General features: G+C 33.7%; 1 protein-coding gene and 1 long non-coding RNA gene across 2 annotated transcripts in view; both read left to right on the top strand.

The window, feature by feature from the left end:
• LOC132745332 (uncharacterized) overlaps nt 1-13,362 on the top strand; it is a 71,466-nt gene extending 58,104 nt beyond the window's left edge. Inside the window, exon 5 of the mRNA XM_060734225.1 lies at nt 5,644-13,362. Within this exon, the coding sequence (XP_060590208.1) occupies nt 5,644-7,322 (1,679 nt within the window). The 3' untranslated portion in view covers nt 7,323-13,362. The remainder of the gene's footprint in view (nt 1-5,643) is intronic.
• Nucleotides 13,363-16,922: 3,560 nt separating this feature from the next.
• On the top strand, nt 16,923-22,418 carry LOC132745331 (uncharacterized). Its single transcript, XR_009627825.1, has 2 exons — nt 16,923-20,590; nt 20,642-22,418. It is a non-coding gene; the product is annotated as an uncharacterized LOC132745331 (long non-coding RNA).
• Nucleotides 22,419-24,445: the final 2,027 nt, after the last annotated feature.

Raw genomic sequence — 24,445 nt, 5'->3', positions numbered from 1 at the left:
GCACTAACTAATGTACAGTATAGAGCCAGGCACAAGCCTGCACTAACTAATGTACAGCCTGACCTACAGATATATATACTATTGGCTGACTTAGTTTGGTTACCGCTTAAAGCTTTTACTTCACATCCAGGCAGTCTTACCAAACTCTACATTATTAGAAGGCAGCTTTGTTTTTTAAATGAACTGTTATGTACAAATCAAACTCCTAGCAGACAAATTCATATTGACATATTCAGCAGTTTATGCAGGTTTTTATACAATAGAACTCTTTGTAAAAATGCCCTTTTTTTTTTATTTCATTTTTTTAAATAAATTTCTAAAGGCAAAGTGCAGTTAAAATTGATTTTCATTAAAATTTAATTGTTTTATTGTACTGTGCTCTGTTATAAAAGTTGTCATACATAAAATGTTTAGCTGCAATAAGAATCATGTATTTACTCTATAAATATGTCAGTTTTCAAACAAAAGATTTTTTAATTTTGAAACTTGATCACGGTAAATAATTGGAAAATTTGTGTCTGACATTTCAATAGAATAAATTGAACAAATTTTCATTAATTTTTCACTAACAGTATCATAATCTTACAGTTGTAACTTATTGATGTGTAAAAGAAAAATGCAGCAATTTCACATAAAGTTCGTTTATTCAATAAAAAATGATACTATTATCTTTTCTTTATGATATTTATGATAGTTGGTATTCCATGAAGGCTTGCTTATAAATTATAATACTGAGGTGACCACTTGTGTCAGAAATAATGCACGGAGGGCCACCTGAGGTCTACCTGTCCACCAGCTGGAAAGTTGTCATATGACCTATAGATACTGTGTTAGTGTGATATAAAACCAAACCAAAACAAAACAAACAAAAAGAAACACTTGTTTATAAACACCACCTCATTCTCGAATATTATCAACAGGTTTCTTCACACATCATACTACTAATTAAGAACTTCTGGTTGCTATGGAAATAAGATATTGTCTCAAACTTTAAAAAAAAAATTCAGAGTGTATTTTTGTATATATAAAGGCAAAAGGTGCATAATTATTATATTCATTGACGTTGGTTAAACTTGAAATAATTCTTCTTTGATAAGAAATTGAAACTAAAGTTTTTTTAACTGAGAATATCATCTTCAAAATAACTATGAATAAATGAAATTTTATGTCTCAGAGTGAATTGTAAACTGTATAAACTTGAAAAAAAAACAAAAAAAAACCTTCACACAGGTAGGTATACAGATTCCTTTCACAGAGCAATGTATTAACCAACAAGACAGGAATACCTATGTGCCTGTTGTAATACTGTTGGTATTTCAACTTTTTGCATTTTGATAAACAAACATGTAGAAATCGCTTGAACTTTGGCATTACTGTTCCAAATGATCACTTCAACTTTGACAGAACTGTTCTAAATGGTCCCTTGAACTTTGACAGGACTGTTCCAAATGATCACTTCAACTTTGACAGGACTGTTCTAAATGATCCCTTGAACTTTGACGGGACTGTTCCAAGAGATCACTTGAACTTTGACGGGACTGTTCCAAATGATCCCTTGAACTTTGACAGGACTGTTCTAAATGATCCCTTGAACTTTGACAGGACTGTTCCAAATGATCCCTTGAACTTTGACAGGACTGTTCCAAAATGATCCCTTGAACTTTGACGGGACTGTTCCAAATGATCCCTTGAACTTTGACAGGACTGTTCCAAATGATCCCTTGAACTTTGACAGGACTGTTCCAAATGATCCTTGAACTTTGACAGGGACTGTTCCAAATGATCCCTTGAACTTTGACAGGACTGTTCCAAATGATCCCTTGAACTTTGACGGTACTGTTCCAAATGATCCTTGAACTTTGACAGGACTGTTCCAAATGATCCCTTGAACTTTGAAGGAGTTCTTGACAGGGACTGTTCCAAATGATCCCTTGAACTTTGACAGGACTGTTCCAAATGATCCCTTGAACTTTGTTCCAAATGATCCTTGAACTTTGACAGACTGTTCCAAATGATCAGGACTTGAACTTTGACGGGACTGTTCCAAATGATCACTTGAACTTTGACAGACTGTTCCAAAGATCACTTGAACTTTGACAGGACTGTTCCAAATGATCCCTTGAACTTTGACAGGACTGTTCTAAATGATCCCTTGAACTTTGACGGGACTGTTCCAAATGATCCTTGAACTTTGACGGACTGTTCCAAAGATCACTTGAACTTTGACGGACTGTTCCAAATGATCTCTTGAACTTTGACAGGACTGTTCCAAATGATCCCTTGAACTTTGACGGGACTGTTCCAAATGATCCTTGAACTTTGACGGGACTGTTCCAAGAGATCACTTGAACTTTGACGGGACTGTTCCAAATGATCCTTGAACTTTGACAGGACTGTTCCAAATGATCCCTTGAACTTTGACAGGACTGTTCCAAATGATCCCTTGAAATTTGACGGGACTGTTCCAAGAGATCACTTGAACTTTGACAGGACTGTTCCAAATTATCCCTTGAACTTTGACAGGACTGTTCCAAATGATCCCTTGAACATTGACAGGACTGTTCCAAATGATCCCTTGAACTTTGACGCGACTGTTCCAAGAAGATCACTTGAACTTTGACGGGACTGTTCCAAATGATCCCTTGAACTTTGACGGGACTGTTCCAAATGATCACTTGAACTTTGACAGGACTGTTCCAAATGATCCCTTGAACTTTGACGGGTCTGTTCCAAATGATCCCTTAAACTTTGACAGGACTGTTCCAAATGATCCTTGAACTTTGACAGGACTGTTCCAAATGATCCCTTGAACTTTGACGGGACTGTTCCAAATGATCCCTTGAACTTTGACATCACTGTTCCAAATGATCCCTTGAACTTTGACAGGACTGTTCCAAATGATCCCTTGAACTTTGACAGGACTGTTCCAAATGATCCCTTGAACTTTGACAGGACTGTTCCAAATGATCCCTTGAACTTTGACAGGACTGTTCCAAATGATCACCTGAACTTGGCAGGACTGTTCCAAATAATCCCTTGAACTTTGACAGGACTGTTCCAAATGATCACTTGAACTTTTGACGGGACTGTTCTAAATGATCCCTTGAACTTTGACAGGACTGTTCTAAATGATCCCTTGAACTTTGACAGGACTGTTCCAAGAGATCACTTGAACTTTGACGGGACTGTTCCAAATGATCCTTGAACTTTGACGGGACTGTTCCAAATGATCACTTGAACTTTGACAGGACTGTTCCAAATGATCCCTTGAACTTTGACAGGACTGTTCCAAATGATCACTTGAACTTTGACAGGACTGTTCCAAATGATCACTTGAACTTTGACAGGACTGTTCCAAATGATCCCTTGAACTTTGACAGGACTGTTCCAAATGATCCCTTGAACTTTGACAGGACTGTTCCAAATGATCCCTTGAACTTTGACGGGACTGTTCCAAGAGATCACTTGAACTTTGACAGGGACTGTTCCAAATTATCCCTTGAACTTTGACAGGACTGTTCCAAATGATCCTTGAACATTGAGGGGACTGTTCCAAATGATCCCTTGAACTTTGACGGGACTGTTCCAAGAGATCACTTGAACTTTGACGGACTGTTCCAAATGATCCCTTGAACTTTGACAGGACTGTTCCAAATGATCCCTTGAACTTTGACAGGACTGTTCAAATGATCCCTTGAACTTTGACAGGACTGTTCCAAATGATCCCTTGAACTTTGACAGGACTGTTCCAAATGATCCTTGAACTTTGACAGGACTGTTCCAAATGATCCCTTGAACTTTGACAGGACTGTTCCAAATGATCCCTTGAACTTTGACAGGACTGTTCCAAATGATCCCTTGAACTTTGACAGGACTGTTCCAAATGATCCTTGAACTTTGACAGGACTGTTCCAAATGATCCCTTGAACTTTGACAGGACTGTTCCAAATGATCCCTTGAACTTTGACAGGACTGTTCCAAATGATCCCTTGAACTTTGACAGGACTGTTCCAAATGATCACTTGAACTTGGCAGGACTGTTCCAAATGATCCCTTGAACTTTGACAGGACTGTTCCAAATGATCCCTTGAACTTTGACAGGACTGTTGCAAATTGTCCCTTGAACTTTGACAGGACTGTTCCAAATGATCACTTGAACTTGGCAGGACTGTTCCAAATGATCCCTTGAACTTTGACAGGACTGTTCCAAATGATCCCTTGAACTTTGACATCACTGTTCCAAATGATCCCTTGAACTTTGACATCACTGTTCCAAATGATCCCTTGAACTTTGACAGGACTGTTCCAAATGATCCCTTGAACTTTGACAGGACTGTTCCAAATGATCCCTTGAACTTTGACAGGACTGTTCCAAATGATCCCTTGAACTTTGACAGGACTGTTCCAAATGATCCTTGAACTTTGACAGGACTGTTCCAAATGATCCTTTGAACTTTGACGGGACTGTTCCAAATGATCACTTGAACTTTGACAGGACTGTTCCAAATGATCCTTGAACTTTGACAGGACTGTTCTAAATGATCCCTTGAACTTTGACGGGACTGTTCCAAATGATCACTTGAACTTTGACAGGACTGTTCCAAATGATCCCTTGAACCTTGACAGGACTGTTCCAAATGATCCCTTGAACTTTGACAGGACTGTTCCAAATGATCCTTTGAACTTTGACGGGACTGTTCCAAATGATCACTTGAAACTTTGACAGGACTGTTCCAAATGATCCTTTGAACTTTGACAGGACTGTTCCAAATGATCCCTTGAACTTTGACAGGACTGTTCCAAATGATCCCTTGAACTTTGACAGGACTGTTCTAAATGATCCCTTGAACTTTGACGGGACTGTTCCAAGAGATCCCTTGAATTTTGACAGGACTGTTCTAAATGATCCCTTGAAGTTTGACATCACTGTTCCAAATGATCCTTTGAACTTTGACGGGACTGTTCCAAATGATCACTTGAACTTTGACATCACTGTTCCAAATGATCCTTTGAACTTTGACAGGACTGTTCCAAATGATCACTTGAACTTTGACATCACTGTTCCAAATGATCCCTTGAACTTGGCAGGACTGTTCCAAATGATCCCTTGAACTTTGACAGGACTGTTCTAAATGGTCCCTTGAACTTTGACAGGACTGTTCTAAATGGTCCCTTGAACTTTGACAGGACTGTTCTAAATGGTCCCTTGAACTTTGACAGGACTGTTCCAAATGGTCCCTTGAACTTTGACAGGACTGTTCTAAATGGTCCCTTGAACTTTGACAGTATTGGAAGCTTGGCAATCCTGGTACATGATGTCAGCAGGTTAAAGATGACACCAACTTTAATGTTTTACAATTTTCTTCCCTCAGATAACCTCATTAGATAAAAGAGAAGAAATCGTCACTGTTATATTTTTTTTAAATCAACTGTTATTAAAATTTTTATCTTACAAAAGGTTATTAGATTGTTACTTTGCCTAAGGATGTCATTTTGTTCTGTTTAAATGAGTCATATTTTCCTTACTGTGCACATTATCTCTACAGATTATTCTAGTTTGAATTTAATAACTTGACTCAATTTTTAATGATATTATTATATTACAACTTGAAAAATTACAGTCGTTTTCATTTATATTTTCAGATTCTGGGAAGTTCTCAATGAATAATGAAATGCCACACGATAGCAAAATATTTCAGCGAAGTTTGTCAGAACGTTTACCAGAAAGAGGTCATGATAAGATAGACAGTATGTTTGAACAAAGATTTGGTTTACAGAATCATTTCCGCGATATGAACCGTTTCAATGACCGTTCATTTGAGCCATTCTCACCTAGCAGGTTCCATGATGCTGTACGATCATTTGATTTTAAGGAGCTTGAGGCGAAGTTGTTTGATCCAAGTGGGGAAAAGTTTCAAAGAATGGCAGAAAATTTCCAAGAATTTCGATCTCGATTCCAAGATCAGATGTTATCAATGAATCGTCGAGATGGCAGCCGACAAGCTGGTATGTCATTTGATGGTCGTAACATGATACCGGATATGAATGATCGAAGTATGTTCTTTAATTCAAGAAATGATATGGTAGATTTTCCTCCAAGAGATCGGTATGACAATAGTCGAAATTACAACGGTATGAATATTAACGGAATAGATAGTTACGCTCCGAACCGCCACGATGACTTGAGACTTCGAAGCCGTAATGATATGGGTAGCAGAAATAACTTGAGCAGTCCGAATTATAACAGATCTGATCGTGTCAACGAAAACATGGGCATGGGTATGGATGGTCAGATGTCGTTGGAGATGCGTAGAAGCAGTCTCAATTTGGATCAGAATATTAACGCTAGAAATAGTTCCGCCAATTCAGATATTATTATGAATCGCACAAATGATATGAATCCTAACCAAGATAATCATTTACGGTCAAACCAAAGAAATGGTATGCTTGGTACACAGGAAAATGATATGATTGGATTGCCTGGAAGGAATAGTATCGACATGAATTTAAATGGTGGACGAATAATGCCCACACAGATTCCAAGAACTGACTCAAGAAATAATTGTACTGGAATAATGGCTCAAGAAAAGACAATGATGTTAGGTAGTGGCAGCAGTGGTGATGGTGGTCAGAATCAGAAAGTTGGCATGGAGATGGTAGACCGTAACGCAGAAAGAGTTGATAATGATTATAGTGCAAGAATGCATAAATCTGATGTTAATAAAGCCAGTAGAAATGACTTTGACATGATGGATAGGGGCAATATAAGAATGAACACTGACAGAGTTATGTCAGAGGAGAAATTGCAGCAGAATGAAGATATGGTGATTGATGATAATATGAATATGGGGACCGTACATCGCGAGTCTGAGGAAATTCGAATGCAGAGTCGAAACGGAAATATACAGATGGGAATGTGCAATGACATGGAGCTGAGCAGTCCAAATAATGGTTACACAGAGAAATCTGAAATACATGCACAGAATATGATGATAGCTGATGGAAATTTGACCCCAAATATGCAGGATGACCTTAGCTACAATAGGGGAAACAATTTAACACAAATGAACAGTCAACATACAACTCCTAAACAAAATGGACACGGTAATGTTATACAGACAGTTCAAGAGTCAGAAATGGAGTTTGTGGACAGAAGTGATAATAAAAATTCACCCACTTCTAATCATATATCTGATCCTAATATAATAAGACAAAGAAAACAGCGTAAGCCAGCTAATCCCCAGCATGTCTTCATGCCTTCAATAGATCACTACACAAGCTTTGCTGCTGATGAAGTGGAAGAATGTGGAGCGCTGATGTAACTTATCCAATGAAATTGCTTTATTCATATACGATATCCAATCAGATTGGATTTAGGAACTTGTTATTTGTCAATCATCCAATCAGATTGGATTTTACAAAATGTCAGTAAATTTGACATTCTTTATATTTAATGTGAAGTCTCATTGGTGTATTTTTTTATGAAATAGAGTTTTAATTGCTAATATGTGACATTGATTCTGGTAACTCAATCCTGAAAGGAGCACTGAGTACCAGGAAACATTTTTGCACTGTAAATGTTATTTTGTTATTAATTCAGTCCTAAGGATACATTTTTTAAAGATGTTGTTGATACTAGAAAAATATTGTTTTCTTATCATGTAAACCAACCAATATAATTGGTGGAATTTTTAGAAATCACATTTTGATCTGTGTGCGTTTTTTTCTTCTTTTTCTTTTCATCCAATCATGTCCCATGTTACATAATTTATCACCAGAATATCTAGAATCAGAAAAGAACCATTTGATTGGCTGTACTTACTTCTTCATGATTGTTACTATAAATAGTTTTTATTTTTACTCAATATTACTTGAAACTGCTTTAAGAATCAAACCAAAAAAAGCAAAACAGACAAAACCATAAGTTTCGTTAAAGATGCGTGGAAATGAAAGCATTTGGTCAATAACAGTTACAAGATTACAACAGTCTCTATCTGTGATATTTATACACATTTCCTTCTACACGCTATAAACTTCAGGATTCTTGGTAGTCAGCTTGTGGAAGTAACAGAATGATTTTATTTAAAATTAAAAAAAACTGGACTTGCAATTTAAATATCATTCATCACTGGCATGAATCTGAGGTGAAGTTTTTAATGTATAATACAACAGCTATTTTCATTGGCTGTTGTAAATTTCAAATAAGCCAATGGCAGGATTGCATGTAAATATAGAAGCTAGGCAAGTTGTAACTGATTACAGCTCACATGATAATTATTTTTGTACTAAAGTATTTTTGAACATAGAATTGTTAGTTGAATAATAATTCTTTATACTATTATAAGAGGAGCTTTACGTTTAACAGAAATTAAAATTTACTTTCTTGTTCTAAATTATAGAAATTACTATTATTTGCTGGGAAACCCTTAAAATGAAAATTCCAAACAAAATAATTATACAATATGTCAAGATGTTTATTTCCCAGTATATAGAGGAAAGGCACTTCTTCTGTTAAAGTTTCTACAATTCCAGATAAGGGTGACTAATTTACATATACTTGCGTTTCCATAGCAATAAAAACGATGCTGCTCTTCAACTTCTATATGAAGATAATAAAACAAGTTAAATTTGTGTTTTTTTGGCTATTACCAATCTCATAAAATACACTTAATTGCTTGGAATAACTTCTGCACAGTAAAAATAGAGGCCTCATTTATTGTTACTGCGTAGATATTTTATGCATAAGATTCTATATGACAATTAAATGCATGTTGAGCATGTTTCAGAAACACCTGAGCTCTATTCTACAGATAAAAATTAGCGATATTACCTTATTTGGGCATGTGCGGATAGTTCTTTGAAATAAATTGTAAGAAAGGCATTATTTCATCTCGTATGACAGGAACAATAAACATATCAATAATTGCAACTTAAACCCGGCATAATCTGAAATGTGATAAACAAACGTAATCTTTGTTTTTGTTAGTGATAAAAAAGATCGCTTTTCAGAGCATAATTTATTAATATCTTACATTACTTGCTCTTTGCTTTGTATTATTCTGTTATGATTTGTTGTCTTTTATCCAAAAAAAAAAAAGATTTGATGCTTAATGTATGTTTTTTTTATTTAAGATAAAAAAAATTTCATTTACAAGATAGTTTTGGAATGGGTTGGAAGAGGGAAGGGGAGGCTATCAAGCTGGGGTCTGGAAGGGTAGGGGAGGTAACTAGGTTGATGGGAGAAGGTAGGGGAGGGTACTAGGTTGATATCTTGGTTGAGACAAGGTAGGGGAGGTTACTAGGGTAAGGACTGGGTTGAGACAAGGTAGGGGAGGTTACTAGGGTAAGGACTGGGTTGAGACAAGGTAGGGGAGGTTACTAGGGTAAGGACTGCATTGAGAGAAGGTAGGGGAGGTTACTATGTTGATTATTGGGTAGAAATTGAGTAAGGGAGGTTACTAGGGTAAGGACTGGGTTGACACAAGATAGGGGAGGTTACTAGGTTTGGGACTATGAGCAGATGTAGGAATTGTGGGTAAAATTTTATTACATAATTTTAAATTTTGCCAAATCCTAAATTATCACTTTTATGTGAGTTTAGAAAAGGTTACCTGAAAAATTGATCCCACTAAAGGTCTGTTGATGACCAAATGCTTTTGTTTTAATTATCAATAAATTATTCTTTAAAAAATGCATCATGATAATTCTTTACATACACATTATAAAAGATAAATAAAGACGATTTCTATGACGAGAGAAAAATATATTACAGACGGCATTTTTGCAATTACTATATCAGTTATTTGTCATGATTTTTTTGGGAATTTATTACGGAAATCGGTCACCATCTTAAATGGCCAGTGCATTTGAATACACATGTCTGTAGAATAATAATTATGATGATACATACAGTTTTATTATATTTTCATTGTTATTTGAATGTTTTGTTCTATTTTTGTCACTTATTTACATTCTATATTTCATTATTTACCCTTTGAGTTTTTTTTTAAAAACTTTTCCATTTTGATATAGACCGTATATTATGTATTAATTAATTTTGTAATATCAAGGCTTCTCTGTAAAATTGCAAATTGTTTAATTGTATGAATTAAATGTTTTAATACTAAATGATGCATGTAGATGTTTTATTGTTGCATAGCAACATATAAATTGTTGATGAAAAATGTTGCTAAGCAACCACTTTTTGAATATGCCTTTTGGGCTAAGTAAGCATATTGTGATGATAAAAAGAGTGGTCTTTTGGGGGAAAAAATCACTTTTTTTGCATCATATGATTTGTATTGTAAATACATATATAATATATAATATAAATCAGAAATCAGCTCAAAGCTAGTTTTGTGTTAATGTGCTATTTTTTTCCTTATATATTATTATACATTTATTGTATATTTTGGTCAATGTAAATTTATTGTGTATAATGCTTATAAAGCTGTGAATGGGGATCAGAGTGTAAGCTTATTTTTGTTTTAGAAACAGTGCTTAAAGCTATGTCAACAATGTTTAAATTTATTTGAGCCGCGTCACTACAAAACCAACGTTATGCATTTGCGACCAGCATGGATCCAGCTGCGCATCCGTGCAGTCAGATCAGGATCCATGCTGTTCGCTATCAGTTTCTCTTATAATAGGGTTTGTAAGCAAACAGCATGGATCCTGATCAGACTGAGTGGATGCTCAGGCTGGTCTGGATCCATGATGGCCACAAACCCATTACGTTGGTTTTGTCATGACGCGGCTCATTTTATCATTGAATGTAATGTCTGAATAGATTCAATCATAGGTTCTGCAGTGCTTCAATGGATTGATTCACATTTCCAAATTTTGTCTGCGGTTATTTATATATTTTAAGGTGTTATGTCACATCAGCGATATATCTGATATTGTTAAACAATGAAGATATCCGAACGCTGGGTGGCATACCTTAATATTTTGCCTTTGTTAAGCCATATCATGTTTTTCTTTTACAACATGTTTTTTTAAAATATGTTAAAGCTGTATATTGAGTAATATTTGTATAATTTTGGTCTCTACATACTCAAAATTCTGTGTAATTCTTTCTTTTTTTTAGTCCACATTCGCTGTTTAGGACTCTAAAATTTATGTATTGATTATTATTATTATATTGTTTTGTTGTACTCATTACTGTTGTGAAAATGTTTAATGTCATTGCAACAAAGAAAGTACTTTATATTCTTAAGGCATTTTTTTTTTCAAAGTGGAAATAAAGACAATATAGAAATTCAAATGTACTTGTTCTGCTATGGCTTGGGATCTCTGAATATCATGATAAAACATTTATTTTGCTTGACTCGAAATTTTTTGGTAAAAAAGTGAAGATATTTTGACTTCAACAACTTGTAATCAGAACAACAACATTATTATTTAACCAGGAATCTTGAAAACAAGTTTGATAAAGCCAGGGATGTATAAATCTTAGGAGACATCATGTCACATAAAAAATGAATAGGTTCATATCATGTCACATGAAGAAAGGGATAGATTCAGTTCTATATAACATACAACAACATTCAATACTGTTTATTTATTATTATTATTCATTATTTATTATTATTTACTTAAGAATAAAAATCTATGAAGTCTTAACATAGAAAATCAGTGAGAGAACATTGTGCCAGAAAGCATCATGCTTAAGGTCAAGGTCTGTTAATGAAACAAGGGCATATGGGTCAAGGGTCAGTATTCTAAATTAAGGAAAACAATTTATATATTCAGAAAACTGGCAATTTGTATCAATATAAAGTACTTTCTTTTGCAAAGAGATCATTGTCCATTTTTTTTGTTGAGGATTTGTTCAATAGATTACAACATTCTGCTGCCCTGTCATGTAACCTTTAACCTGTTGATCTTGTGTGATGGACTTGCCCTACTTTTAATTTGGAATCCTTTTGCAGTTAGGGATTTCAATACTAAAATACATAAATTGAGCTTCAAAAACAGTATAGAGCAACTATCAGACTGCACAGATTGCAGGCTTACCTAACTCCATATTGGTTACAAAGACTTGCCTAACTCTATACTGGTCATCTCTATACTGGTGGCAAAGCCTTGCCTAACTCTACGTTGGCAAAGGCTTGCTTAACTCTATACTAAAGTCAAAGGCTTGCCTAACTCTATACTGGTGGTAGAGGCTTGCCTAACTCTATACTAAAGGCAAAGGCTTGCCTAACTCTATACTAAAGGCAAAGGCTTGCCTAACTCTATACTGGTGGCAAAGCCTTGCCTAACTCTATACTGGTGGCAATGCTTGGCTAACTCTATTCTGGTGGCAGAGGCTTGCCTAACTCTATACTGGTGGCAAGCCTTGCCTAACTCTATACAGGGTCAAGGTTTGCCTAATTCCATACTGGTGGCAAAGGCTTGCCTAACTCTATACTGGTGGCAAAGGCTTGCCAAACTCTATACTGGTGGCAAAGGCTTGCCTCACTCTATACTGGTGGCAAGTCTTGCCTAACTCTATACTGGTGGTAGAGGTTTGCCTAACTCTATACTGGTGGCAAGGTTTGCCTAACTCTATACTGGTGGCAAGTCTTGCCTAACTCTATACTGGTGGCAAAATTTGCCTAACTATATACTGGTAACTCTATACTGGTGGCAAGGCTAATCTATTCCAGTTCCAGCAGGTTAAGGGCTATTGATTTTTTTGCTGTTCTTAATGAAGTTCTAGTCATTGCTTTCCTATATTTGTCCCATTTTTCTTATTGACATAAGCGACTGATCAAAGAAAGATCAAAGTCTCTTATAACAAGGAACAAAGAATATAATTATATAATGAATTGAATTGATTTTGATTAGGAAGAAAATGAAGTATAAATCTCATATGCATGCATGTTATGATTTTTTTCTGATTTTTTTAAAAAATTATTTCAAGACAATTTAAGCAATCCTTTTTTTAACATGATCATTATTTACAAGTTTAAATGCCAGTAATATAAGTTGACTAAGGAGGGGCAACACAGTTAAGGATGCCTAGTTTTCCCTATAATCCACTATCAAATGTTTATATTGCTTCCTAAAAATATAGGCTGTGTAACTGTCATTATTGAGCAACTTTGTTTGGTTAAAGCCAAAGGAAAAAAAAAATAATAATTTTGATTTTGTAGTCAAACTTTGAGATTTGCAACAACAGTTTAATATTTTTTAAGTTCAGATTTAAGTAACTGAAAAAAAAAACACATTTTATTTCTAATCAGAATTTTTGTCTTAAATTTAAAAAAATTGTAGTAAAAACTGAGTGTCAAATTCACCATTATTTAAAATTTACGTTTATAGTCCTATCTATAACTTATCTCAGAATTGTTTTGAGCACTTTTGTCATAAGAAAATATATTCAATTTTTTTTACTTAAGCTATCATTATCCAGGGGTTATTAATTATATAAAAGGAGTCATGCTTCTACCTGCTTGCAAGCTTGTTAAATGAAAATCTGTAATTACAGATACACTAAGATGGATTATTATAGAATTACAAAAGAAACCCGATAGATTCCCTTATAATCCCTAACATTGAAATCACATTTATTTTATTCAATAATTAAAGTGAATGGACACATAGTATTTCAAATATTGATAAAAACAAAAGAAATGTTTTATTTGAATATTGTTATAAAATAGTTCTTGAACAAAATTTTGATACAGTTTTAAAAAGGTTTTGTATTATGGACATTTATATGAATAATAATAATGTTGTGTTCTAGAACAAATTATTATCTTGCTATTTATAGATAGGTCGTATAAGATTATGTATCTGACACCAATACCATCCATGTATACTATTAGTTTTATAGATTTTTAACAGTTTAAAACTATATAAACGTCACGATTATCCATTGAAAAGCGCCGTTACAAACGTGCAGTATTATAAATGAAGTTATTTCGTGGTTTATTATCACATACTGTATGAAATGAAATTAACACCATTATTTGTGGAGTTACGGACCTTCCATAACCTGTACGAAATTTTGACACGGATTCTGGGCGGAATTGGCACGGAATTGACACGGAATCAGTGATTTCTGGGCGGACCAGGAACGGAAACGCAAATTCCGTGTCATTCCGTCTCACAAGAAAAATATTTTGTTCACTTTTCTGGGCGGAAAACTAGAAAAATTCCGGCTGGAATTTTATTTGGAGCAGAATTTATACTTAAACATTTCATCTTGGACAGAATTTTCAACTTTGAAATTTTCTTGGGAAGGAATGGTCTTCACTATGGGCGGAATTCTATACTTAAACATTTTTCTTGAACAGAATTTCACATATAAGATGTCTAAATCATAATTGTAATTAACTCTTGTTTTTGCACTTGCAGACATTGAAATTTTACCAACTGTACTTATTATTTTTGTTGAAACAATTGATACTTGACCAATAATTACAGGTGAATTTTTAGAATAATTAAATAGGGTTATTTTTTTAGACATTAAAATATGCCTAAACAATGTTTTTAAATATTGTGGCAAATGATATATTGTCAGACTAATTTAGCAAATCTTTTTTGTACTGAAAAACAACTGTAATAATCTTAGTGTAGAACTTGAAAACATTCACCTCCAAAATGCTTAAGTTTATAAAAAGCAACATTGAAATAAGAATGCTGTTTAAATTTGAGTATCAGGACAGCCACAGGACAAGATAGTGTGCTTGCCATTTTAAACTCTAAGAAATCATGATTTTGTTATAAAAAAATAAACAAAAACAAAACAAAAACAGTGCATGAAATAATCTCATATATTATGCCCTTTTCATCTATATAGAATTGATCAGCCAATATGCCCAATAATTGCTTTCATTTAGGTAAATAAATACTACAATATATTACACACTGAGATTTTACACTACACAGATCAGAGCTCTGATAAAACTCAACTGACCAGCAGTTTCCCACCATCTTAAACTCTTTGCATGACTAATTTACTCCACTGGTCATTCCAACAGATCAGGCTGTTCCATTGAATTATTTTGGGGAGAGATAACATTATAAATTTCATATGCAGAATTTGTCTAGGACATTGCAATTTTTTTTTGTTCAGAAATATGTAATGATTTTAAAATCTTATATATATATATCTATTTGTTACTTGAATTTTTGTTACATTCAATGAATGGAGGTTGAGATGATGAGTAAATTAACCCTGTTTTACATAATGATTGACCTGTCCATGCAGTTATACAGTTGTGAATTTTGAATTCTAAGATATCTGGGTCAGCAAAAAAGAGTGCAAATAACAGAGGATTTACTTGATATTTTAACAATTTTGGAGATATACTTTTGTTTAAGATCTCAAAGTGTTTTATTATTAATGGTATGATAAATAAGTGTGAAAACATGGGACAAGGAGATGAACAACATAATCTGACAGGTAATTATAAACCTTTAGTTACATTAATGCTGAAACAAGTTTTATATCAAACTATCAATGGTAGCAAACTAAAATTTGTAACAAGAGGTCAATGTTGTTTTTATATATTCAACTTCATACATTTGTTTTTTTCTGATAATTGTTTTAAATCTTTATTACATGTTTAATGACTGTAAAATATAAGTTATTCAATGATTCTATTATAATGATTGTGTGTATTGTATAAAATTAATAGCATGTAGTAGATTCTTTTTCATTTCCTGGAAATTAAACAAATTAAGTCAATTTGATTAAATGGGAATAAATGGTACAAATTCAGGAGTTTTGTACAGCTGAACAGGGTCATCATAATCATTTAATATTTTACATGTATGTGTTGTGTTTCCAATGGAACAATCTAAAATTACATTTTACACTCATATTTTCAGACTGGGAGTTAAGTGCTGACTGTGAGATGCAAGGTGTTTCAATAAAGATGTGCAGTATTAATCCTGAAAAGGTATATTTTTAAATCTCAATACTTTACTATTCAACATCTTTCTTTGAAAAAATACATAATCAGTAATAAATAGTGTCACAAATAAAGCAGTTAATTAATTCTTATACAGAGCAATTCTTAAACACTTGTGCACTGAAATAAGATACTGCGTAAGCTTTAGTATTTTTGAATATTCATAAGCACTGTTAATATTTAATACTGTTGAAACATAAAATATGATATTATCAAAAAATATGAAATATAACTGCATATAATTATGCAATCAAACATAATTCATTACTACATTTTTGTTTAATTAATTATTAATTTTATTATTAAAGGTGAGCACAACCACAAGAAGTTCTTGGAAACACAGGCAGTGGACTTAAAACAGACATCAATTAAAGAAATAGTAATTTAAATAATCAGAAACATTTGAAACAAATTTATGATTGAAACACTCTAAGCAAAAAATATGCAAAAAAACAAAGTGTTGGATTCTAAGAAAACCAGTACCTACCAAAACCTGCAGGTGGAAAAAAACTGTTTGTGTTATAGTGAATGTATGGTATTCTATTCTGTATTTGGACTAAAGGATATGTATTAAATTTTGTGAAAGAAAATTTAATGTGATACATTATTGATAATTTTATCCCAAAAAAATGTGATCATGTTAAACTCATAAAAATTCCGCCCCCATGAATTCTGTCCCAGAATTCCGCCCAGAATTTTGTTTGACAATTCCGTTCCAAAATTCCGTTCCGAAATTCCGCCCCGAGATTCCGCTTCAAAATTCCGCCCCAAGATTCCGCTTCAAAATTCCGCCCCAAGATTCCGCTTCAAAATTCCGCCCCAACTCATTTGCATATTTCGTCCCAATTCCGCCCAGAATCCGTCCCGTTTCCGCCTGGAATCCGGCCGGAATCCGTGCCAAAAGCAAATGGTTTAACACTTGTATATTTGGGGGAGAATTTAAATTTCTGGGCGGAATCTGCCATTGAATTCCGCCTCATTTCCGTGCAGAAAATTTCGTACAGGTAATGGACCAACTCACTTTAAAAACGCTCTCTTTGTAAATAAGTGACTTTAAAACATGCTTATTAGTAACAATTAAGTTGTTTCTATCTTTTACTCTTGGTTTTGTTTTAAGGTGCTCCACTGTGACCAATGGCCAGTCTTGTTTGATATTTTGTTTGAACTTTCGATTTGCAGGCATTATTGACACCCTTTCAGCAATACTTTTTCATGTTTGTTTTAAAATACTTACTTAGTTCTTGATTATTATGAATTTTATTTATGTATATTATGTGACCAGAATGTTATAGTTTTGTCACTTTCAAGAAGAAATTGTATCTTTTGTTTATGATTTGGACTGGGTAAAATTTATAAACTTGTTATAAAATGGAGGAAATAATCTCTTAATGATATTATGATAACAGATTTCATACATGCTTAATATCTTAATTGGACTTGTCTAAATTATAAGTATGAAGGGTATTAATATTGAAATGCTTTAATTATCTCGGGAGCCACCAGTAAACAGATTGGTCAGAGGGTATTATAGTATACATTGTAATCTGTCAATGTATAGTGCTGGTGTAAACTGAAGTAATTATCCCTGACTGTCAATGTATAGTGCTGGTATAGATTGAAGTAATAATCACTGACTGTCAATTGTATAGTACTGGTGTAAACTGAAGTAATTATCCCTGACTGTCAATGTATAGTACTGGTACAGACTGAAGTAATTATCCCTGACTGCCAATGTATAGTGCTGGTATAGACTGAAGTAATTATCCCTGACTGTCAATGTATAGTGCTGGTATAGATTGAAGTAATTATCCCTGACTGTCAATGTATAGTGCTGGTATAGATTGAAGTAATTATCCCTGACTGTCAATGTATAGTGCTGGTATAGATTGAAGTAATTATCCCTGACTGTCAATGTATAGTGCTGGTATAGACTGAAGTAATTATCCCTGACTGTCAATGTATAGTGCTGGCACAGACTCAAGTAATTATCCCTGACTGTCAATGTTTAGTGCTGGCACAGACTGAAGTAATTATCCCTGACTATCAATGTATAGTTCTGGCACATACTGTAGTAATTATCACTGGCTGTCAATTTATAGTGCTGGCACAGACTTAAGTAATTATCACTAACTGTCAATGTAAAGTTCTGGCACAGACTGAAGTAATTATCCCTGACTGTCAATGAACAGTGCTGGTACAGACTGAAGTAATTATCCCTGACTGTCAATGAACAGTGCTGGTACAGACTGAAGTAATTATCCCTTACTGTCAATGTATAGTACTGGCACAGACTTAAGTAATTATCCCTGACTGTCAATGTTTAGTGCTGGCACAGACTGAAGTAATTATCACTGACTGTCAATGAACAGTACTGGTATAGACTGAAGTAATTATCCCTGACTGGCAATGTATAGTACTGGTATAGACTGAAGTAATTATCCCTGACTGTCAATATATAGTGCTGGTATAGACTGAAGTAATTATCACTAGCTGTCAATGAACAGTACTGGTATAGACTGAAGTAATTATCACTGACTGTCAATATATAGTGCTGGTATAGACTGAAGTAATTATTCCTGACTGTCAATGTATAGTGCTGGCGCAGACTGAAGTAATTATCCCTGACTGTCAATATGTAGTGCTGGTATAGACTGAAGTAATTATTCCTGACTGTCAATGTATAGTGCTGGCGCAGACTGAAGTAATTTTCCCTGACTGTCACTGTATAGTACTGGTATAGACTGAAGTAATTATCCCTGACTGTCAATATATAGTGCTGGCGCAGACTGAAGTAATTATCCCTGACTGTCAATGAACAGTACTGGTATAGACTGAAGTAATTTTCCCTGACTGTCAATATATAGTGCTGGTATAGACTGAAGTAATTATCACTGACTGTCAATGTATAGTGCTGGTATAGACTGAAGTAATTATCCCTGACTGTCAATGTATAGTGCTGGCACAGACTGAAGTAATTATCCCTGACTGTCAATGTATAGTGCTGGCACAGACTGAAGTAATTATCCCTGACTGTCAATGTATAGTGCTGGCACAGACTGAAGTAATCATCCCTGACTGTCAATGTATAGTGCTGGCACAGACTGAAGATAATTATCACTGACTGTCAATGTTTAGTGCTGGCACAGACTGAAGTAATCATCCCTGACTGTCAATGTATAGTGCTGGCACAGACTGAAGTAATCATCCCTGACTGTCAATGAACAGTACTGGTATAGACTGAAGTTATTATCCCTGACTGTCAATGTATAGTGCTGGCACAGACTGAAGTAATCATCCCTGACTGTCAATGTATAGTGCTGGCACAGACTGAAGTAATCATCCCTGACTGTCAATGAGCAGTACTGGTATATACTGATGTAATTATTATTAGAGACATTCATAGGGTTAAACAAATAAATTAACTGTATAATACATAACGATTATGCAATTGCCATTTTCACCCTGGTAATGTAGCCAATTTTAACTGATGAGTTGCCATTTTTATGCAATAAAATGCTCTTAAATTAGATTTTTTATTTTCAGAAAGAGAGAAGAAAGAACTGCTTAGTAATAGGATATTTTTAAATCTTGATTCATATTTGACAACATATCCCCTAGTGGGCTTTCATTCTAATGGAAAAGTAGAATTCTGTCTTTGTTGACGTAAAAGACAAAGAAGATAGATCTATTTAATGATTTAATTTATTGTTTTGTGTAGCTTTTTCATAAAATAAGAAAAGAAAAGATGAATATTTATATCTATTAAAAGGGATGTTAAGAGAAATAATTATAAAATACAAAAAAAAAAGAATCACCAACAATATTACATAGCAATTAGTTGATCAGACTGACCTGTGTCTATACTGGTGGTCTCTATACTGTTGGCTAAACTGGTGGTAAATGGCTAATTGCTGTTGGTTTGTTCCAGCAGCTTAAAGGTTTAGTTACTACACTTATTAATGTTAAATTTACATGCTTGATACAACTAATAAAACCCATGTGACAAATGCAGACCAACATCAGCTGGCACATCTTCGCCATTTGATAATGGTCTGCACTGTTTGCTATTCAGTCAGTAACTATTTTGAAAGTTTACCAAAAATGATAAAAGGTTGTGTCTAGTTTGAAGGAAAAACAAGTCCATTTAAGATATTTAGCATGAAATAAATGTGACAGGTTGCTTTAAGTTTCTTTTTACATTCTGTAACATTTCTTTCTGTATTGCAGCTTTCAGCTATATAGTTATATTTAGCAACAATAACTAGTTCATATTGCAGTTAGATTTTGCAACATTTTCAAATAAATTTCATTTATTTCATAAATAAATTCAATATTTAGTGTCCCATACCCCAAGCATGACTATTTCCAGAACTTTGAGCAGCAGTTTTATGAATATTTCCAAGGAAAATGGCATTCTTGTTTTTGATTGGTTGTTACTCAACACATTTATAATTTTACAGTTGGTGGTGCTTTTGCTATATATGTTTCATGGCAAAAATTTGCAAGAGAAATAAAATTAATTATGAAACTTAAAGGAACTGAGGTCATTTTACTGTAATTCTAAAACTTGTAGCATAAATATTTTCTTTTGTACATATTATATATAACTATGATGTCAGGATTCAATACAACACTGTTATCACAATTATCAAGGTTTCAAATGTGCCACAATTATCAAGGTTCTAGTGTGACACAATAATCAAGGTTTCAAATGTGCCACAATTATCAAGGTTTCAAATGTGCCACAATTATCAAGGTTCTAGTGTGACACAATAATCAAGGTTTCAAATGTGCCACAATTATCAAGGTTTCAAATTTGGCACAATTATCAAGGTTGCAATGTTACAAAATTATCAAGGTTTTAAATGTGCCACAATTATCAAGGTTTCAAATTTGGCACAATTATTAAGGTTGCAATGTAACACAATTATCAAGGTTTCAAATGTGGCACAATGATCAAGGTTTCAATGTGACACCGAAATTAAAGTTTCAAATGCGACACTTTCACTGTGACAAAAAATACCATGATATAAGTTTCTTTTAAACACTTTTATTCAGATTTTAATCTTTACTTAAGGACTTTCTAAACTTTTTTATTTCTGTTTGGTATGGGGGATTCTTATTCAGATTTTTCAAATCTTGATATTTTTTACTTGCTTACAGATCATTTTATCGAAATAAACACAGTTTTCAATCCTGTAGCTATTTTGATGTCTTTAATATCAATATTTTCTTTTTTATTGAACATCTTAGTGCTAAGATTTTTAATAGAATTGTTCTAAGATGAATCGAACAAAAAATGATACTTGATTAGAATAGAGAACGTCCCTATTTAAGAATATGTTCTATCATTTAAACCTGAAGAGAATTATAAAGATAATTAAATAATATATCAGTAATCATTTCGTTTTAATGACCCAGGAATAAATTATTTTTGTTGTACGAGTAATGCTGTATTTCTTTTCTCTTGCAAATCCTTGTCGCTTTTTTTTAACAAATAAAAATGCCTATTGCACGGTCTGATAATTATGTCGCAGAAAGGACGTTGAAATGGTTGTTTATATATAGATTTGGATCTCATATCCTGTTAGGTAATTGTTTTGCATAAGTTTATCCTGTTAGGTAATTGTTTTGCATAAATTTTTAAAAAGAAAAAAACCTTATATTTTCAAAATCGATTTTTGAAGAAAAGAAAAAAAATTGTTGTTACACTCTGATGTTGTATTTTCGAATAGATTGGTAATTGTGAAGTATACACCTATAAGGCATAACTATAGAATCACCAAAAAGATGGAAAGAATCACTTTGGTTATATCTTATTAAATCTTTTACCATGTAAATACTTCCATGTGTTGGTATGTAAGCCCCTGTGTAACTGAAGATCTGAGCTCTTGTTGAAATATTTTAATTTCAAGAGCAAATTCATCTAAGAAGAAGCTTAACGTATTGTATCTGACTCAATATATTTGATGTAAATTATCTTGAGAGTGAAACTTGAAACTCTTTTTACGGAAACAAAGGAAATATAAGTTTTAACTGTCAACAAAGAATAAAAGTTTTCATACCTAACCTTAAAAGCCAATCAAATGTATTGAGTAGATTTATCTTTCTGCATTTTAATGGGCTCATTCAAATTTCAACCAATTGTATTAAGGTTTTCTCCCTTTGTAATGTGTATTCTGAAATTTTAACCAATGGTGAAAAAGTTTTTTTCAGTCAACATGAGATTTCTGTATTTGTGCTTTATAGGTCATACAAACTATAACAATAAAATATATATGTTCAATGAATAACAGTTGGTAACCAACTCCAAATTTATTTAATGTCTTTTTATAAAAAAAATAATGTTCGTGGAATCCAATGTTTTGATACAGAAAAGTTAAAAAAGAAGAAATTTTTTGTATGCAAATGAGGAAAATGTGATACTAATGCATAAAACATTTTTTTCACTTTTTTTCTGCAAATTTTGACAATGAGAAAATGATATGAAATAAAAGTATGTAGGCATTTATTTGTTTGTTCTTAATATTAAACGGAAAACTTTATCATAATCACCCAAAACACCATTTTCCATATCTCATTATCACCATTGCCCACCATTCATTATCACCATTGCCCACCATTCATTATCACCATTGCCCACAGCTCATTATCACCATTGCCAACAGCTCATTATCACCATTGCCAACAGCTCATTATCACCATTGCCCACAGCTCATTATCACCATTGCCAACAGCTCATTATCACCATTGCCCACAGCTCATTATCACCATTGCCAACAGCTCATTATCACCATTGCCCACATATCATTATCACCATTGCCAACAGCTCATTATCACCATTGCCAACAGCTCATTATCACCATTGCCAACAGCTCATTATCACCATTGCCAACAGCTCATTATCACCATTGCCCACATCTCATTATCACAATTGCCCACATATCATTATCACCATTGCCAACAGCTCATTATCACCATTGCCCACATCTCATTATCACAATTGCCCACATATCATTATCACCATTGTACAAAATTTCTTATAAACATTGCCCAAAATGTCTCATTATCACCATTGCCCACATTTCATTATCAACATCAGCCAAAATATTGTATTATCACCACTTCACACTTGCCCACAGTGTCACATATCACCACAATCCAAAGTGTCTCCTTATCACCATTTGCCAAAAACCTCAAATTATCATCATTGCCCACAAAGTGTCGTAATCACCTTTCTTAAATTATCACAATTGCACACACAATCTCATTATCACCATTTACCCCACAATGTCTCATTATCACCTGCAACAAAATGTTGCATCAGTCCATAAGTAATGATGCATGAGCAAAGGTGTAAAAATCTATTTTACTACACCCAAAGACCTTCAGGACATATTATGGTGTAGTGTTGCCTGTCCATCGGCACTGTTGAAAGTAAACAGCAGACCACCTAACTGTAAACAACAAAAGAGAGCAATAGAGTTCATTCCATAAGTAAGAAAACCAGAATACCCTCTAAGACCGGATAAAATTGGTCGGACGCACAACCAAATCCAGATAAAGGGCCATTTCTTTTGTTTAATAGAGGGTCATTGGCCCCTTCCTCTATTGTTACTCTACTGTTCTCTTTACAATTAGATGAACCCCAATCCCTATTCTGTAGTGCGGACAGATGGAAACACTATACACCAAAATTGGGCTTGACAAAAATGCTCTCACAAAAATAACCTTTATGAATAAAACGAATATCGCTCACCAAACTAATATTGCTCACCTGACTATAAATACTCTCCATGACAAGGAACAAGTAATATTTAAAACTTTAAAAGAAAGCAGATATAAAATCTTATCTTAAACTGATATTACAAATTTCATATTTGTATCTGAAAAAGGGCACATGTAAAAACATTACTGTTTGCTATCGCTAAGGAATACAATAGTTACATAAGAATTCAGTGGTTGCTATACAAAACAAATGGTTTCCTTGGAAGTCAGTGCCTGCTATGAAATTCAATGGTAAATTCACTTGTTGCTATGGCAAGTAAATATTTCCGATGGAAGTCACTAGTTGCTATGAAACTTTACAGTCTGCAATAAGTCTCTGGTTGCTATGGAAACTAAGCTTTAGTTCTTGTAGATTTAGAGAATTGTTTTAAAAACAAGAATTTGTAACAGAGTTACCAACGTCCTCCGCCTCAGGGAAGTTTTATATGAAGCTTAAAATTGTGCTATTTCAAAAGATTGAGGTATGGACTACAGGACTTTCAGTCCAAAAATTATGATCAATGCTAGATCTGCAAATGCAACAATAAATTTATTAAAGAAGTAAAATGAAACACTGAATTTAAAAATCTATCATGTTAAGGTTTGACCTCTAAGTGTGACCTTGACCTTGGAGGTAGGGGTGCAGGTGTTGTGCATGACATTATAATCGTCTTATTATTGTAACTATTTATGCAAAGTATTTTCAAAATCCCTTGAACTATGAAGAAGTTATAGATCGGACATAAAATATACCCTATAACAGACTA

The sequence above is a fragment of the Ruditapes philippinarum genome, unplaced genomic scaffold (genome assembly GCF_026571515.1).
Source record: "Ruditapes philippinarum isolate M1 unplaced genomic scaffold, ASM2657151v2 ctg1227_1_1_1_1, whole genome shotgun sequence".
In the NCBI taxonomy this organism is placed as follows: Eukaryota; Metazoa; Mollusca; class Bivalvia; order Venerida; family Veneridae; genus Ruditapes; species Ruditapes philippinarum.
Note: the sequence above shows the minus strand (reverse complement) of the source record. Positions and strands in the feature narration are given on the sequence as shown.